The 20,164-nt window shown below is 33.4% G+C and overlaps 1 protein-coding gene across 3 annotated transcripts in view; it reads right to left on the bottom strand.

The window, feature by feature from the left end:
* The window catches only part of NCAM2 (neural cell adhesion molecule 2), a 562,051-nt gene that overhangs the window by 169,718 nt on the left and 372,169 nt on the right, over positions 1-20,164 (bottom strand). For all 3 annotated transcript variants that reach the window (XM_021706993.1, XM_008074038.2, XM_021706994.1), the window contains one exon: positions 2,840-2,990. In XM_021706993.1, coding sequence (XP_021562668.1) covers positions 2,840-2,990 — 151 coding nt within the window. The remainder of the gene's footprint in view (positions 1-2,839; positions 2,991-20,164) is intronic.

Raw genomic sequence — 20,164 nt, 5'->3', positions numbered from 1 at the left:
TAGCAAAAAACCTAAATCTTAAGGTAGACCTAGTAGTTAAAATTTTTTTCAATGTAGTTTTACAATATAAATAATAGAAATTACATATCAGGTTTTTATTTATTTTATATTAATATCTATCCTGTCATGCATGGAGAAAAATACACAGGATGCCGAGCATCTTGGACAAACGTGTATGAGTGGACCCAAATAAAACTGGAATTTTTTTTTTTGAGTGTAGGCCTCTTGTAGTACACGCTTCCCCTGCTAGTTAAATGTTCCAGAAACCCATGAGCATCAGTGTACCAACCAGTGTTGTGAGAGGCTGTACTCAGCTTCAGTGAATTTTTTTTTTTTTTTGGAGAGTCTTTCAATGCTTTGGTCCCTATTCTGGTGAGTGATTTACAAGCACATCTGCCCACACCTCGCTGAGTGTTCAACAGTTTTTTATCAAAAACCACGTGACTCCATGCCCCACCCTTCCTATTCACCTGATCTTGCGCTGGAGTGACTTTTTTCTTGTTTCTCTGGATGAAAAAAAGTCCTCAAAAAAAAAAAAAATAGCAGAAGTACTAAAAGGCATCGAAATTAATGAGATCAAAAATTGTTTTGAGCAGTAGGAAAAACATCTCGATAGGTGTATTGCATCAAACGGAGAGTGCTTTGAAAGTGACTGAAATTTAAGCATGTAAGAATAAATGCACACTTTTTTATAAATAAATTCCGGGTTTGGGGGGGTCCTCCTTCTTACATACTTGAGTACAAATATTTTTAAATGTTTGAGTATGAAGAGGCCTCAAGAATCTCCTCCATCCATCTTCTTGTTTTATAACATAGGAAAACTGTGGTCCTAGGAATGCAGGTCATGCTATTAAGTATTTGTATGAGCCACTCTGCCTTACTATTTTTGGGAAATATCAACAATGCTCATCCTTCATAACCTCCACTTTTCTGAATACTTGCAACAAATATTTCTCTTTTTTTTCAATTTTTTTATTATAAAGATGTGGGGTACAATTCAGGGTTAGGTATACAAACGTTGATTATGTAGGTACCCTTGTTAATAAGTAATGCCCCTCCCTCCCCTAACAGTTTCCCTCAACTGCCAATCCCACCCCACCTCCTCTGACAGTTTCCCACTACTGCCAATCCCTTTCTTACAGTATTATAATTGTTCAAGTTCCGCTTATGAGTAAGAACATATGTTACTCTGTTCTTTGTTTCTGAGATATTATGCAGTCATAAAGAAGGACAAAAATATTTTAATAATGCTATTATATACCAAATATGTTTTTAAATATTTACAAAATACAAAGATAAAAAGCCTTAAGTATTGCTCCATTAAGAAAATATGTTGCCTAGCAATTTTTTTTTTTTTTTTTTTAGGACAGTTGGAAGAGGCCAGGAGTATTCTAGGGATTTTTCCTACAAAATGTTTGGGAAGTTCCAATACAGATCATATCTTTACACTCTTAAGATTTTGCTCATTTAGATTCATATTAAAGAAAATAAAAATCCTAAAGTAAATTTTGGTTTAAGTATACAAATTTAAAATTACAAAATATAATCAAATATGTTGAAATTTTAAGAAGTGTTTATTATTTGCTAATAATGTTGTTGACCTGAAAAAGAAATATACTTATAACAATATAAAAAGCATGAAGAAAAAAATGGCAAGATAAGTTATAGGCATCACTTCCTCCCTTGCGTTTTCTCAATAATATCAGCACCTTTTTGTTTGCTTTTTTTTTAGAACATGTGATGGAAATCAAATGACTCTCTTGGAAGTTGCCTAACGTTAGCAGAATTCATCACAAATTACTGAGTTTATTTCTTCAATTCTTATTGTTGATTATCTTTCATAATCCTTTTTAAAAAGAATTTTTAACTGGTCTTTCCATGAATCTCTTGATAAGTACATTCCATAAACATGCACAATAATATGGATTATTTATTATTTTTGAGAATATATTTTCTTTGTAAAGGCATTTACAATAATAAAAACAATGCATCTTGTTTCACACTTACTGTTACATTCTATCAATATTAATGTACTAGAAATGCTCCAATAGAAATGTTTTGTTAATAAGAGTCATACATTCCACTAAGAACAGTTCTGTCCTTTCAAGCATTAGAGAGCCTCCAACATTGATGATTCATAAATATTTATTGAAAATAATATTAAACTTATTCCTTTTTAAATAACGCGTATACCAAATTATTTTAAAATTCCATTCAGTGACTTAAGGTGATTTGTGAAGCCCTGATTTACACTAGTCCTCCCACTTTCCAAATCTCAGTTATGAAAATGTTTTTGCTTATTCTAAAAACTGTCCTTGTCATAGTCCTCTCTTCGAGACAGATGATAAACACTATTCTGATAAGATATAGGCACTTATAAATTTCACTTCATTTAAAATACTGTTTCATATCTTGTGAACATGTGAAATAGTTTAACAGAACCTGAAGAGGAAATGAAAACACTCACTGCATATCTGAGACACAGAAGCATAAATACTACAAAGAAACAGATAAAAATCTAAGGAGATGTTGACCAATTACTGATAACTAATATACTTCAGTTGATACTGTGCGTTGCGTTAAATGTTGCACATACCCCCAAAAGTCACTCTTTTCAGGACAAACAGTATCAAGATTACGAAATACACAGCACTGTGAAATGCCCCATAACATCCACTAGATGTCTCCAATAACTGATTTTCAGTTGCTACAATCCCTCTGACGCTATACATTAAATACTGAAACATGAAGTACACAGGCATTTTGATTTTCCTTTAAAATTCACATTTTTCAAAGCAGACACAATTATTTAGGAAACATGAAAAAGAAGATAACTTACATTCAATATCAAGGTACATGCTCTTTTGGTGCCCTCCAATTCTACTTGCAGCTTCACAGTCATATCTCCCTGAATCTGACAACTTCACATCTTTAATATGCAGTGATGAGCTTCCATGCTGCCCTTTAACTTCAATACGGCCGTCTGGGCTCTGTTTATATCGATTAAGGAAAAAGAAAGATTTTATGCTTGTCTGTGCATATCATGACCAAACATACAAGATTAGTTTCTACTTTAATCTGGCAAATAAATATTCTAGCTGGAGAGAGTATATCTTGTATGTCTAAAAATACATAGTTTTTAAAAAAGCAAACTTTTAAAATTCTCATAACAATTTTATGAAGATTTCACATCCTCTGGCTCTATAATCATAAATAACATTGCATTGCCCTCCAAATAAAACCCCAGTCACTCAGCCTGACATTTAAGGACTTCTCATCTGGTACTACCTTTCTCTCCAAGCACACTTTACAATTTGGATGCCGTCAATTCCAATTATTTTGAGTTACTTGTACTACCCTGAAGCTCTTTTCCTGTCCATAAGTACCCTTCACAAACCTGTCTCAAATCTTTTTTCTCTTCTGTATATATAGGGCAAGATTCAACTGTCTATTTTTAAATTTATCAGCATTTATGTTCAAAATAGTCTCTGATTGTCTAGGTAATAACTATAACATCTTTGGACTACATACTTTTCTTGGGACACATTTTTTTTTTTACTAAAAGTCTTATTGAAATATCAGATTTCATCTTGTTGGGTGATATTAGAGGTGTACAAATGTGAGAAAATTTTTATGATACTTCATATAAAAGTCACCTGGACAGAAATATTATATTCTAATATTTTTATAAATGTAACTGAGTAAAGATATGGTAATTTTTTGGCTATTGTTTACTATGGACTTCAAATCTGCACTTAATTATCTTTATCAGAATGTAGGAAATTGATACATTATTAATAACATAAAACAAATTCTTCATTTTTTTAAGGAAAGTATTATTCTTTCACAGGATTGAAAAGCAAATTTTAAGTTATATTTTTTCCTTAAACATAAACATGTTCTCTTCTTACTACCTGTTCTATATGATATGGTTTGTATTTGTGTAAAAGTATCAGTATGTATAAATATCAACATGTTACTAATAAAAACACTGGTATTTACAAGTTATCATCAATGCATCTGAAATTATTAACAGAAATCTTGGAAAAATAGTAACTTTGGGAAAGTGTGCAATTCTTTGGGAAAGTATAAGTCATTTTCAGACCTAACACTGGCTCTTTAATGATGATGATGTGCATTTGACTCAAATATTTGCACTAGAAGACCAAAGTTATTTTTTCTCATATCTGACATTCTAAAGGACATGTGTCTCTTTGTGCTACAAGAAGGCATTACACATACCTAAAAGAAAATTCATTTATATCTTGGCTTTGATTCAACACCTACTGAAGATTCGGTTAAGACATCTGATATTTGACTGTGACAGGTTAATGGTCATTTTAGCTGTCTATCTAGTATTTCCAGATTCTATCATTGAATTAAGTAAGATGATTAGAAAGCAAAGTGTCTGACTATACATTATTATTCCAACCCCTTTCAGAAATGCACTCTCTGAAAATTGATCTTATATTCTTTGCCTTTCTGGAAGGTCACTGTGAGAACTGTTTATTTAAATGGTATTTCAATATTTTTATAATATGGTTATTTTTAGAATTTACTGGCTTTTCAAAAATCTATTAATCAATAACCTTGTGATAACCATCTTCTTGTCTTTAGTTACAAATAAGTTTTTGTTAATAATTTTAATAGTCAGACAATTGAAATTATTATAGTGTCATGTATACAGGTTATTTTTATGACCTTACCTGACTAGACATTTATTGCCAAATTTAGAAACCAAATGTACATGGCAGATTTGAAATGGCCTATTGACATTTTGAGGGTTATTAACCCTTTTAGTCTTTTGAGAGAAGTATGGATCATGTCACTTAGCTACTCTACAATTGTTTTGCATTGGGGTGTATGTTTGTGTGTGTGTGTGTGTGTGTGTGTGTGTGTGTGTGTGTGTGTGTGTGTGTATGTATGTATTTGTACATTTATTCTACAATAAGCAGTCAGGCACTGGGGATACAGTGCTGAGTGAAATGGGATAATTTCTCCCCTTAGAGGCATTCAAGTTTAACAGAGAAGACAGACGTTAATTTTACAATTAAATACAAATAAATGTAAAAAGCATCATGTAAAAAGACCACATTCATTTTGAGGATGAGTAAACAGAGGGATGGGGTAGAGTCAGAGGTGTGTTCCCTGAAAAACCAAAGTGGATCAAGATCTGAAAATGGTAAAAGAGGTATTTTGTTAAGGAGAGAATTCCAGGCAGATGCCCCAAGAGGACATATGAAAGAAGTGCAAGAAGCAAGCAGAGGCACAGAAGGTAAGAACATGTGGCTTTCCTGACATTAGACAGGTAAGTAGGGACCACAAGAACCCAAGACAAATGCAAAAGCACAAAAAGTGTGCAAACAGTTTTGCACACTTGCATTGTATTTTCCATTTGCCTCATTTCTAATGGCATTATTTCTCTATTCAATGTCAAGTAGAATCAATTTCAAATACTTGGAGGTAAGGACAATGGCATAACTGCTAAATATGTAAGCAAGAAAACTAACATTCTTCAAATGTTATTACCATGAGTTTATCCAAACTAACTTCTCAAAGTTGTTTTATTGTCGTATTAAGTTGAAAAATTTCTACAGTCATATCACAATTTTTAACAAAAAGATTATTTCCCTCTTTATAAGATTCTTGTATTTACTATGAGCATGAATTATCTTTTCTCAGTGTTTACTCGCAAATTTCTAATTTTCTTTATATTTTTATTTCTTGAATTGATCTCTTATACAATTACCCGTTCAGTGTAAATGGGACCATAATGAGAAATATGTATAATAAAACATCCTAAGTAATTTCTTAGTAGTTTCTAGTGCCATTTTATTTTCTTTGCATAAACAGTTAATACTTTATTCAATATATAGAAATCGCGTATAATAATTGTAACAAGTAACACATATGATGAATTATACTTGTTAGACCATATTCTAAATTCTTTATGTTTACTAGTTTGCTTAATTGCAATGATACTACTACAAGCTTGGGACTAAAATCATCTCCATTTTAAGACAATGAGATTTGGGCATGGAAATATTAACTTGGCCAGGTCCTGTAGCTTACAAGTGATAGCAGCTGGATGTCATGTTGTCTGGTCCTGGAGTTCATGTTCTGGATTACTTTTGATATACAGCTCACCATCTGACTCACAGCTCTAAGGCTGAACAACCAACTGCATATGTCCCATAGCTATATGACACATATGATGGGTTCTGGGGATAAAGAAATGCATGCAATCAAATCCCAAAGTGGGCACTTTTACTTACTCAATGCATTTATTTTGCTAGTAGTTTTCATAATGTTTGTTTTTAAAACATCCCATTTAAAATGAAGTTTTCAAACACCAAAAATGCTAATAAAATGTTTTAAGCACTATATTTGATGCTTTAATAGAATTTAATAAATTATCATGTCTATTTTTATCTATTAAAAATAGAGAAATGAATAAGAAAGTCAAAGCCTTTGGTCTCTCAAGTCATAGGGTTTAGTGGAAAAAAATGACAAATTACAATACATGCTGGTATAGATGAAATACAGAAAGAAAACCTAGTTCAGTCTACAGAAGTGAGGAAGAGTTTCTTACAGGTATTTCTGTCTTAACTGAAGGATAGGCAATAATGATTAGCCAGGCAAGGGACTGGCTATATGATTTTCAGAACATATTGTAAAATAAAATGTGGGGTTTTCTGTTTTAAAATATTACACATTTCAAGATGAAGACAGCAACACATTAATTCAGACTTGGACTCCTTTTTGTGTGGGGGCCTGTGCTTAGGTTGCAACCCACAAAGTTAGCCCTGGCCAAGTAAAAAAGAGAAAAAGTAGGAAGGCAGTGGGACTTGAGGGAAAACAATTGTATATTCAGAGAGATGAAAAAGCTCACTGGAGCTGCCAAGTTTAAAATGAGGTGGAGAGGTAAGATAACAGGGAGTTAAAGGAATACATAAGACTATGATAAAAAGCTTCAAAAACCAAGGAAAGACCAATAAGAACATGAGAAGACACTCAACATCAGTAGCCATCAGGGAAATGCAGTCAAAGCTGCAAGGACACTTCACACCCACAGGAGTGGCTACAATAAAAAAGACAGGTAATAACAAGTGTTGGCCAGGATGTGGAGAAACTGGGACCCTGACACACTGTGAATGGGAATGTTAAATGGTGCAGATTAAAAAAGTCTGACAGAAAATGTTAAACACAGAGCTCCCATAACTCAGCAATTACCTTCCCAAGAAAAATGATGATGTATGTCTGCACAAAAACTAGTACATAAATCTTATAACAACCTTATTAATAAAGCCAGAAAAATGAAAACAACCCAAATGTCATTTACTAGTCTACCCATAAAAGGAAATATTATTTGGCATTAAAAAGAATAAAGTATTTACACATGCTTCAAGATGGACGAACCTTGAAAATATTATGTTAAGTGAAAATAGTATAGGACAAAGCAAAGGACAAATGTTGAATGATTTTATTTACTTGAAATTTCCAGAATAGGGGAATCTATAGTCACAAGAAGTACAGTAATGGTTGCCTAGGGCTGGGAGGGGAATGGGATGTGGTAGTGAGAAGATCGGGGAGTGATGGCCAAAAGAGGTGAGAAAAACCCTCTAAAGTTGTATTGCTGGTTAAACCATTCTAAGAATAAAAGATAATTTACAGATTAATGGGTGAATTGTAGGATGTGTGAATTGCATTTTAATAACAATTTTAAAAAGCTAATGGAACACATTTAGATGTTTTATAAACCATCAGAAGAGGACATGAAAGGGTTTAGGCAGAGGAGGAGGCTGCATTTGTGATTTGAAAAGATAACTCCTGTTGGTGGGAGTGCAAACTAGTGCAACCTCTGTGGAAAACAGTATGGCGATTCCTAAAAGCTCTAAATATTGACTTCCCATATGACCCTGCAATCCCCCTCCTGGGAATATACCCTGAAGAACTCAAATCACTCTATAAAAAAGATACCCGCACACATATGTTTATCACAGCATTGTTCACAATAGCAAGAACCTGGAAGCAACCATACTGTTCATCAAAAGAGGACTGAATTAAAAAAATGTGGTATGTATACACGATGGAATACTACGCAGCCATAAAAAAGAACAGAATCATGAATTTTGCAATAACCTGGATGGAACTAGAGTCTATAATACTGAGTGATCTCTCACAGAAACAAAGATCTGAGTATCACATTTTCTAACTCATATAGTGGACCTTGAACATCCAACATAATACTATAAGAAAATGACTGACAGTGGTGGGAAACTATGGGGGGGGGAGGGAGATGGGATTAACGGTAGTAAATATCTGTCTGGGGACGGGGAGACACCTCTTATCAACAAGAGTGCCTGAACGAAGCATATTTGTATACCTAACCCTTAACTGTACCCCACAATATTATAATAAAAAGTACTGATTTAAAAAAAAAGAAAAGATAACTCCTGCTGCAGGATGAAGAATAAATTAGAGGGGGCATTACTGTCTGAATGTTTGTGTCCCCTCAAAATTCATGAATTGAAATGCTAAATCCCAAGGTGATGGTATTAGGAGGTGAGGGCCTTCTGTTGTTGATTGCATCATTAGGATAAAGCTCTAATGATGAGATTAGTGCCTAATAAAAAGAGACCACAGAGAGTTAGTTAGCCCATTCCACCAAGTAAGTACACAGCAAGAAAACACCATCTGTGAGAAAGTGAGCCTCGAGGGGACTGCGAATCTATTCTACCACTGTCTTGATCCTGGACTTCCAGTCTCTAGAACTATAGAAATGAATTTATATTGCTTATAAGCCGCTTACTTTATAATATTTTGTTATAGAAGCCTGATCAGACAAAGACAGAGGGGCAGGGAAACCCACTAGAAACACACTACACTGATACCATACTAGGAAAGGCAGTGGTAGTGAAGATGAAGAGAAGTGAGTGGATCCCAGAAACATTTAGAGGTGGAATTAACAGTGTTCTGTGAATGATTGGATGGGAAGTGGTGATGAAAGAACAGAAGAAACAAATATTTAGGGGACTCTGACACAGATCCCGTGGAAGAAAATACAATCAATATTAGTAGATTCTCAAATGTATCTAAAATTATACTATGTCTCTACACATTTATATTTTACTATAAGTACCCATATTTTAATAATCTGTATACATTCTATCCCATATGATATATTTTGTGCTTTAAAGGTAATATTTAAAATTCAATTGGTATAGTAATAAAGCCACAAGTAGAGTAAAACTTTTAGAGATTTTTATTTTACAAAAATGGGACAAGGTGCGCTCTAACTGGAAATTGTCAAAATGCTGGTTTTTCAGAATATTTATAGCACTGCCTGTGTGTACTGTCTACTTTAATAGGGCATGACAGTTAAGACCCTATTAATGGCAGTTAAGACCCTATAATGTCAGTTAAGACTGTAGAACAAAACTGGGTAGTTTATATCCTACCTGTGCCACCTATAAGCTCCAAGACCTAGGGTTAATTATTTAATGTACTTTAGTTTCTTTTTTCTGTATAACAGATGTCATAGAATTCCTAGGTAGTCTAATGAGGAAATATTTGTAAAGATCTTAGCATCTGTTAAGTAGTTGATAGTCTGGCATAAAGCATCTGATATCATGATCTAAGCAATATATGTTTTATACAACTATACATTTCAGTGTGATTTCCCAAAGCAGTGTACATATATCTTCTATCTCAAAGTGAAACCTTAACTTTCCTATCCTCTACTTAATAGCAATTTTTTTTTTCTGTTAGACTTTTCGTCTCATGAACCACATCCAAATTATTTATACTATTTGTCCATGGATGATATGTAAGTTATTCAGCAAAAGACAAAATTACAGATAGTACAAAGGATTACTACAGGAGAAGAAACTTATTACAATAAATGATAAAACACTTCACATGACTTCATGTCTATGATATCACTATTACTCATTATGGTCTTTCACTGTTATTGGAGCTCCAATAAGGGAAATTGAAATAAGGAGAATGTGTGTGTAGTCTGATTGACCAAAATTCTGGCCTAATTTTGGCATAATTGTTGGTTACTCTGATTAACAATTTTTTTTGTTTGTTTAAGTATGTGTGTAATTTAACTGAATCCAAAGATAACAAAATAGGATATTTGATATCAGCACTGTTTCAAAAATTCAGGACATGTAAACTAAAGACATAAGTATGGGGCTAGAGTAGAAAGCCAAGACTTGAAAAATCTCACTGATTAAAGTCATAGAGAATTTAATTGTTTTCTCCAAGGCTAAGACACCAGGAATAATAGGATGACTTTAGATCCCAGATTTTTCTGAATGTATAGCCTTCATAATGGTAAAGAAGGAAAATAAGAATTACTAAAAAAACCAAGAAGATACTCAGATCTAAAAATTACATATTATCTTGATGTAAAATTTACCTTTAGTCACACAACAGTGAGAATACAGAACAGAGATCTGAAATAATGAAACAAATTATATTATAAAAATGTCTATCCAACGTGTTATACCATGGACAGATGTATTGTGATGATTTATACCACATAATCAAACTCACTGCCTGAATATTGATATGTAATTAAATCATACTGCTCTGAAGTAATGTAAGTAACCACTACTAGGTGCTAACTGCATTGTTTCAAGGCTTTGAGGAAGTTTTCTGTCATATGGATCAACTTTCTTTAAGTCCAAAATTACAGATGATTGCATTCCTTATTAGAAAACAGATCAGCATTCCCTATTCAAAAAGAGATAAAGTGTGACATTAATAATATTAGAATTGGAATGGCCAAGCACTGGTAACCATTAAAACTGGGATATGTACACACATATACAAGATTTTGTTATACTATTATCTGGTCTTTGTTCTTGTTTTAAAATTACCTTTTACATTTTATCATTTTTCTGTCTTATCATGGAAATTTTCAAGCATCACACCCCAGATCTAATCGTTTCCTGCAACCTGTTTCCTGAATCAAAAGAATATGTGGAACAGAGCAGCACCTAAATTCAAATCTAAAGCATGCTGCTATCATCTACTTACGCAACCATACATTTTTTTATTGAAAGTCAAAGAGAATTTGATGGTATTTATTTTGCAGCATTATGACAGTACAAGTGGACTAATACACAATATTTAGCACTGGTTGCTTTTACTTGCATCTGGTGAGGAGTTAAGCAAGATTAGGCAAGCTCCTTGCTAGGTACATAATAAATATAGTTATAATCAGTGATGTAATTAGTACCCATTATCTAGGCAGTGTGATAATCTAGTTCAAATTATAGACGAGTGAGGTTTTTTTGGTTGTTGTTAAAGCAAGAAGCAGGGTACCTAACAGGAAATAGTACCATAATTACAATAACATTGTATGATATGCTTATAAAAATGCCTGACACATAGTACACATTAAAAATGTTGACAATAATCATTGCACTTGTTCTTCAGTATGTTTTTATATAAATCCCCATTAGTCATTCTATGGTGGAAAAACACAGTATGAAGACACCCAAAATATTTCGGGAACATTACTTCTGTATCTTTCTTGCTCTATTGGGACAAATAAGAGTCCCTTTCTGAGCCTTTACTCAGCATGGAAAAGACACAAGATGACTCAAAGTTTACATTTTTTCCCCTGTCTCTGTCTCATTGCAATATATTGTTATGTCTTGATTTCATTCATCTTTTCTTCTGCGATATACAAGCTGTTAATCCCCTCTAATGTATTTTTTCCTCAGACACTTTGTGTTTTAAATCTCTAGAATTTTGATGTGATCTGTTTTATATCATCCATTTCTCTCCTTATAGTGCTTGTGCTTTCTGTATCTCCCAGTACATGTGCATTACATGTAAGTCATTGATAGGATAATGTCCCTGTCTACTAACCATCCTACTATCATCTATGTAATTAAGCATTTGTGTCTATTCATCAATCTACTTTTCCTTATTATGGGTTATATTTTTGTGCACCTTGTATATCTCATAATTTTTTTATTTTATGCAAGACACTGCAATTTATACATTTTGAGTGTGCATGCATTTCTTTAAACATGTTTGGTCTTTTCAGAGACACTATTCAGTTACTTGAAAAAAATATTTATTTGAACTCACTTTTAAGCTGTGTTAGGTAAGTTAGGGAACAGCTTTTTGGTTAGGATTAACTTAGCTACACTAACAATTCAATACTTCTCAGAATTCCAATGGTTGTCTCTATGGCCTTGTATATGCTTGCATTGGTCAGTATTTAGGCAAAGTCTTCTAGGAAAGTACTGAATATCTCTTGAGTATTGTCTTTCAGTGAAATTCTGTCTTCTCCACAGGGCTCTGACATCTCTGGTATCCCACTGTGTGAATTCTAGCACTGTTGGTCACCCAACTCAGAACACTGTCTTCTCAACATGGAAAACAAAGGAAAACAACTGAACTATTCATCCTGCCTAGAAATTATCTCCAGACAGTAGGCTTGAGCAGTAATAGAGATTACATCATTTGTTTCTCTTCTCTTAGGAATCAATGTGAGAGTCATCATATTGTAAATGTTGTTTTTGTGTTGCCATGGTTGTTAAGTTCAGAGTGTACATCAGGCCCTATTTAAACCATTATGCATGGAAAAGGAAGTTCTAAATAATATTTTAAATTGTTACTAGTTCCACAGTTCATGTCAGAAAATGCTATGCATTCACCATCTAGGGGCCCCATGCTGTCCAGACATGAGATTTCTTATATCATACAACACACCATTATTAGCAGCATTGTTTTTATTGGACTGGTATCACACAATTGGAAGTACTTAGCAATATATGATTTTCCTTTAAAACACATATTATGCCAAACACATGTTCAAATATTTATGTCATTGGATATGTAAGACATTTTAGATCATTGATGTGTATACTTGTTATATGTGTTGGTATAGTCTAGCAAATATAAGTTTTTATAATATGGAGCTATGCCGATTGTTTCATTTACTTTATTTGTTATGTTATCTCATAACTACACATTGGGTGAGAAATTTAAGAAGATGTAAAATATGTCCATATAGAGGGCTCCTCAGGCTGTCTTTCTGTCTAATTCATATATAATAACACAATTTTCCTTAATGAAATAAGTCTATATTTATGTGAAATACTGTATATAATATAGGAACACAAACATCAAAAATTACCCACAAAACACTAAAATACAAAATCAAAATTTCATCAGCTAACTTTTATATAAGCATAGAAACAACTGATCTTTATGCAATAGGTAGCTAAAATTTTTTAAAATAAAAAACTTAACAAATAAACTCTATCAAGCTTTGTTTTTGTTTGCTTTGCTTTTTGTTTGTTTTGTTGTAAAGTAACCCTCTATAAAGAATAGATGAGTTTTTAAAAAAATTCTATATATTTATGGACCAAGCTTTCTCTAATTGTTAGAAGTCTTCAATTAGAAGAGAAGGAGCTCTTCAGAAAATCTAATACAAGTTATTAAGACAACAAAATAATGCATAGGGTTGAAAATGTTGATGAAATGTTATGTTTTTAAATAAAAAGCCAGAATGTTTATTAAAATACTTTCCCAGTATGAGATAAAAGAAGCAATTCTGCAACTCTAAACCATAGAAAGAAAATGATACAGTGTTGTCTTTGTCAAAAACATTTTAAAAATACAGATAATCCTATATCTCTACATTATGCCTATTTCTTTAAAAGAATAAAAGGAAATTATGGGTTGGATAGGTTTGCCTTGAATATTTTCAGAAATGCATATCAATCACTAGATAAAAACAAAACAAAGTACATGATAATTAATTAAAAGTCTAGGGATTGGGCGCTAGAGATCCATAAAGCAGAAATGGTCTGGGAATTACATGTATCTTTGCTAGAAGACATTAAAATGAGGAAAAACAGCCTTCATCAAGCTTCTAATTGTGTGTTGGGATATGATATGCAGATATGAGAAGTATTCAAGTGTTTATATTACAGAGAAAATTGTAAACTTTATGAGAGGGTGTTTAAAATATATATTAGTTGTAAAAATGTGCAGAGTGCTATCCATGGTGCTAATCAAAACAAAGCTAGCTATGTTTCCTACAATTTAGGAAATATCACAATGGAACTCCGATATCATTTCCTATATAGCACAGGCATGCAGTTCATTGCTTTCTAATCTCTTGATTCTATAAATTTGAGTGAGATCTCCTTAATTACCATTTTTCTGTCATTTGACCCCAAAGGAAATTTTTATTTATAGATAAATTAGTAATTCACTCAGCAGTTAAAGGATTATATCAGCCCATTCAAATGTTTATCAATGAATATGCTACTATAATAAAGTTTGTAATTTGTTTTAAATTTGGTCCCAGTATTATCAAAGCCCCTAATCAGTCTGCTTGATACAGTGAACTTTGGAATTGAATGTGAATATCCATATAGAAAACCAACTATAGTGTTTCATACTTAAATTCTAAATGAGTTTCTTATTTTGTAGGTTAAATAATGGTGGACTGCACGTTATTCTTAGTTTACCTATAAAAACTCAACAATTACCCTAAACATGTTCATAGTTATTACCTGTTAAAAATTAATAATCTATAATCAGGCTCGGGGTGTCAGCCTATAATCTCAGCACTTTTGGAGGCCGAGGAGAGAGGATTGCCTGAGCCCAAGGGTTCGAGAGCTACTCGGGCAACTTGGCGAGACCTCGTCTCTACAGTAAATCAAAAATTAGCCGGGCATGATAGCACACACTTGTAGTTCCCACTACTAGGAAGGCTGAGGTGGAAGGATCGCCGGAGCCCAGCAGGTCGAGGCTGCGGTGGCTGGGAGCGTGCCACTGCCTTCCAGTCTGGGTGACAGAGTGAGACTCCGACTCAAAAAAAAAAAAAAAAAAAATTTATAATAAAGATTTCAGTTTTGCAGTTCAAGGATTCAGCAAATTCAAAAATAATTAGAAACAGCAATAAGCACATCAAAGTTTTGAGACAGTTTTCACTGTACTTATGACTTGAAATGTGCAGTCAGTATTCCAGTTGAACAAAGTACACCTGTTATGGAGAAAACAGGAAATTTCATTTGGCTAAAATTAATTCATCTTAATAGTACGACATGAGGGGGAAAAAAAGAAGTGATGTGAATTGGAAGAGTGGTTTATTATGCAAAGCCTGTAGGTAATAGCAGAGAGTTTCGAATGACATGAGAATATTAAAGACTTCTGCACAGAGCAGTTATATTACCTTATATTACTATATTTGCATGTTGCAAATGGAGCAATTTAACTATTGTAGTGAGAATAAGAGGCACAAGCATGGATGAAATGATAACTTTCAAGAAGTTATTGCAATAACTTAGGCTAGTAATGATGATGGCTTGAACCAAAGCAGTAACAACTAGTTGTTGAGAAATGATTGAATTATGAATATATTTGAAGTAGGTAGGATTAATTGAGTTTACTAAAAATAATTGAATACCCAATGGGTACAAAAATAGACAACAGCCATAGATGATTGTAAGAGTTTTTGGTTTTTTTTAATTTTAGTTAGAGTCTCATTCTGTTGCCCAGACTGGAGTGCAGTGGCATGCTCCTGGCCACCACAGCCTCCACCTCCTGGGCTCTGGCGATCCTTCCGCCTCAGCCTTCCAAGTAGCTGGAACTACAGGCGCACGCTACCACGCCCGGCTAATTTTTTTGATTTATTGTAGAGATGAGGTCTCGCCAATTTGCCAGGCGGGTATCCAACCCGCAGGCTCAGGCAATTCACACACCTCGGCCTCCCAAGGCGCAGGACTACAGGCTGAGCCACCGAGCCTGGCTGATTGTAAGGATTTTAAACTAAAAGAAAACAGTCACCATTTAAAGAGGCTGGGAAGATTAAGAGATAAGCAAATGTGCACTGAACATATTAACTTTAAAACATGATCTAAAACTTTAATTTTAAAACATTTAACTTCAACTTTTAAGTATTTATTTAATACCCAATAGGAGCTGCCTGGTAAGTCATTAGACATAGAAGACAAGCGTTCACTGGAGAGATCCACAGTTGAAATTTGGAGATTATGGAATCCAGTTGATAATTACAGCTATAAGACTAGATTAATTCACTAAGGGATCAGCATAGTTATAGAAGTCCAAAAATGAATATCAGCCCTCCATTATTTACACATCAGCTAGAAGACAAAGAATGACCAAAGGAACCTGAGAGGAGTTATTAGTGTTGTAAGGTAAAAACCAGTAGAAGTGCACTGGAAGCCAAACATGCTTCAAACAGAAGAGACTATTTAATTAGATCAGTGCTGCTGCTAGGCAGACAAAAATGAAGGCTGATAACCTATTACTAGGTCTTAAAATGTGAAGGCTATTGGTACACTTGCCAGTGATTCGCAGTGACATGATATGGACAAAGACTGATAAAAGTACATACAACAGATAATTAGAGGAAGAACATTCGAGTAAATTTAAAAGCTATTTCCAAGGAATTTTTCTGTAAATTGAGGAGAGAGGTAAGATAATTTTTGCAATCATCTATATTTTATAATCTATCTGTCTATCTATCTACCTACCTACTTACCTATCTACCTACGTACCTAACATCTGTCATCTATCTATAAATCCATGTGCTTGCACACAAATATCCACATGTGTATAAAGAATATGTATGTGCATCAAGACAAGCAAGAATAGTTTGGAATATTAATGGGAATGGTAAATGAGGCAGTCAGTATAAAAAATGTTGAGACTAGAAAGTGAGTTACTAGACATATGCTCGTAATAAGTTAAAGAGGATAGTATCCACACAAACACAGATATTTCATCATGGTAACATATAAGTTGAGCTATGTATATGTGCAGGTGTAGTCAGTGCTTGTTAAGGTTTTCTTCTGATTGTTTCTAGTTAACTAGCAAAAAAGGAAGCACATCATTGGCTGAGCATTTTGGGGACAGGGGAGGTTTGTAAATTTTAAAATAAAGAAAAATAAATAAATAAAGCAGTTAAATATTTAACTAGAGACTATCCAGAATAAGTGTGAGTTTTTCTCCATCTAAGTTCAGCTGTTCCACGGCATATGGAGAAAGAAAATAACGTAAATTAAACTATGACTGGTGTTTTACCAGAAATGTTTCATGAAACGAAAAAACAAACAAAAAAAGATTGTGGGGTAATGATGCTGTGAATGATATATGATATGACACGATATTATGATATAATGAAATTTGGGCTGGGGATAAAAAGAAGTGAGCAAGGTGAGTGGTAAAGATCAGGGGAAAGATGGAAGAATTTTTGAACAATAGAATTATACTACCTATTTGATAGATTATAAAATTTTTTCTTAGCCAGGCTCGGTGGCTCAGCCTGTAATACCGCGCCTTTGGGAGGCTGAGGTGAGTGGATTGCCTGAACCCGCGGGTTTGAGACCTGCCTGGGCGGCAAGACCTCATCTCTACAATAAATAAAAAAAAATCAGCCGAGCGTGGTAGTGCATGCCTGTAATTCTGGCTACTCAGAAGGCTGAGGCGGAAGGATTGCTGGAGCCCAGCAGGTCGAGGCTCCCAACCACCGCACTCTGGTCTGGGCAACAGAGTGAGACTTCAACTCAAAAAAAAAAAAAAAATTCTTATAAGTAGATACAATACTAAATATATATCTAAAAGTCATGTAGTATTCAAAAATGAATGACTTCAAGTAAGACGAAATTTTGTGGAGCACAAAACAGAATAGTGATGCTAACCTGGGATGGAAAATGAAAATATAATAACCTATCCATAAATGTTCTCATCCAAGAATATTTTTTCCTCAAAAATATAAGCTATTAAATACATGGCTGAACATATAACTGAATATTTTCATTAAATATATATTTTTAAAATGTATTTTCTGCTAACCCATGATTCAAGAGTAATGAATACATTGCATCTACTATGTTACAGTGATTTTTCTTATAATGAATTCAATTCTATTCATTAATTTTTATGTAAGCAATTTTCTCTTATGCATTGATTTTTATTTCAGGCTTAAACTTGACAATGGAACTTATCAAATGTATTAATTTGTTGCAAATTTTTTTACTAGTGTATTTACTCAAATATTTTCATAAATAAACTGCATATATTTGTATTCAATTTATCTTTTTATATGTTTTAAAAACTTGAACCTAAATATCTGCATTACTTTGCATTTATTCATAAAAAATTATTTCATACTTTAAAAATTTAGTTGACAGCATTCACTAAAATACCACATACATAATTCAAATTACATTACCAGAAGATTTGTTTTGGTTAGGTCTATTCACTGATATATTTAAATTTCTGTACAGCTATATAATTTCATACTTTCTTAGGATGTAATAGCATATTATGTCATAAGAAAAAGTAAATTACAACTAAATTTTCTATGTAGGATATGATATTTACAAGAAGAAAATAATATTAAATCATTTTTTGTTGCAAAATTACATTAAAATCACATTTAATCCAAAACAATTAATGGTGGAGTTGTAAACTACTGTATCATCTTTCAAAAATTATGACAGAGTTTTTTCAAATGAAGAGTCTTAGAATAGATTCCAAACTAATAATTAATAATGTTTTTGTAAACAATAACATTTTCATTTTAAAAGTATTTTCTAAAAGTATCTCACAAATAGTTTTTAAAAGGACATATTCAACATATGACTAGACTTCTCTGAAAATCTTTATTCAAGCTGTGGTCTGAAAAAGATTTCAGAAACTTGTAAATGATTGAAAACCCACCTCGCAGCAAGCTCAGAAGCATCAAGGAAGATTTCTAACACGCCTAATTATATTCTACCACCTACATCAGATGGGGGATAGAAGGATCCATTCTGCCTATTGCCCAGCAGGGACCTATATTATTGCTCTCAGAGCACTAGTCTGAAAAAATGCATTAGGTAGACCTTAAAAATATCATTCAAATAAAAAATTCTTCAGAAAAGCCCATTATCTCTGGAAAGAGAGAGAGAGAGAGAGAAAACATGGGTGTTAAAATCTACAGTTGGTGGAATGCTCTTTAGCATTCTTCTCTACAATCAGAAATTGACTTTTTTTTTTTTTCCCATTCTCATGACATTACCAAAGTAATCTTAGCTTTTCTTACTAGGTGAGTTATATGAAAAAGATTCTTAAAAAAGATAAATAGAAGAAGATTTGAAAACACGCTACCCCTATACTGAGTTGTTATAAACTCAGAAAGTAGTGAATATCTGTATTTAATAAGAGGTTAGTACAGAAATAAAACTATATCTTAAAACGTATTATAAAACAAATGAGAGATTGGATTGCCTGAGCCCGCGGGTTTGAGACCCGCCTGGGCAGCAAGACCTCATCTCTACAATAAATCAAAAATCAGCCGGGCGTGGTAGCGCATGCCTGTAATTCCGGCTACTTGGAAGGCTGAGGCGGAAGGATCGCCGGAGCCCAGCAGGTTGAGGCTGTGGTGGCTGGAAGCGGCCACTGCACTCCAGTCTGGGCGACAGAGTGAGACTTCAACTAAAAAAAAATAAAAAAATAAAAAATAAATAAAACAAATGAGAGATTTATAGGATATGGAAATGTTACAGACTGAAGGGAAATTATTTTATAAATGGTAGACCCATATGAGAAAAATATGGCAATTTATTTCAAATCACAGGACAGATAAATCAGTGTTACAACTACCACATAATACTAATTCATTAAACTCTATTTTATATTAACTTGGAATGCTAATGTTAGCATGATTAGGAAACCATAGGTTATACAAAATAATTGTTTATATATAGCTTATTCTATGTGCAGCTATATTAGCTATCAAAACCATCGTAATTTTTCTAAGTAACAAATGTTCCATGAGTGAGTATTGTCTGTGTATCTGTGTGAGGTGCATGTATATATGCATTTTTTCCTGGAATAAATACATTAATTTTGAAGACAGAGGAGCACTATAGGACATATACATAAGGACCATCTCTGGGCATTTTCCAAATATATATCTTTGATCCTCACCAAATAGTTAAAGGATCAGATCTAGAAGGTAGACTCAGTCAGATACCAGGGAGTGAGACTCAGCCAGGTATATGTGTAGACTGCTCCTTATGTGATACTGCTGCACAGACTTTGTTGAGTATCATCATCATGAATATTAACTCAAAGACTGAAATCTTTAGCAAAACAGAATATC

This window comes from Carlito syrichta, unplaced genomic scaffold (assembly GCF_000164805.1).
Source record: "Carlito syrichta isolate Samal-C Ts95f unplaced genomic scaffold, Tarsius_syrichta-2.0.1 Scaffold316281, whole genome shotgun sequence".
NCBI classification, from domain to species: Eukaryota; Metazoa; Chordata; class Mammalia; order Primates; family Tarsiidae; genus Carlito; species Carlito syrichta.
This window is presented reverse-complemented; position numbering and strand designations above follow the sequence as displayed.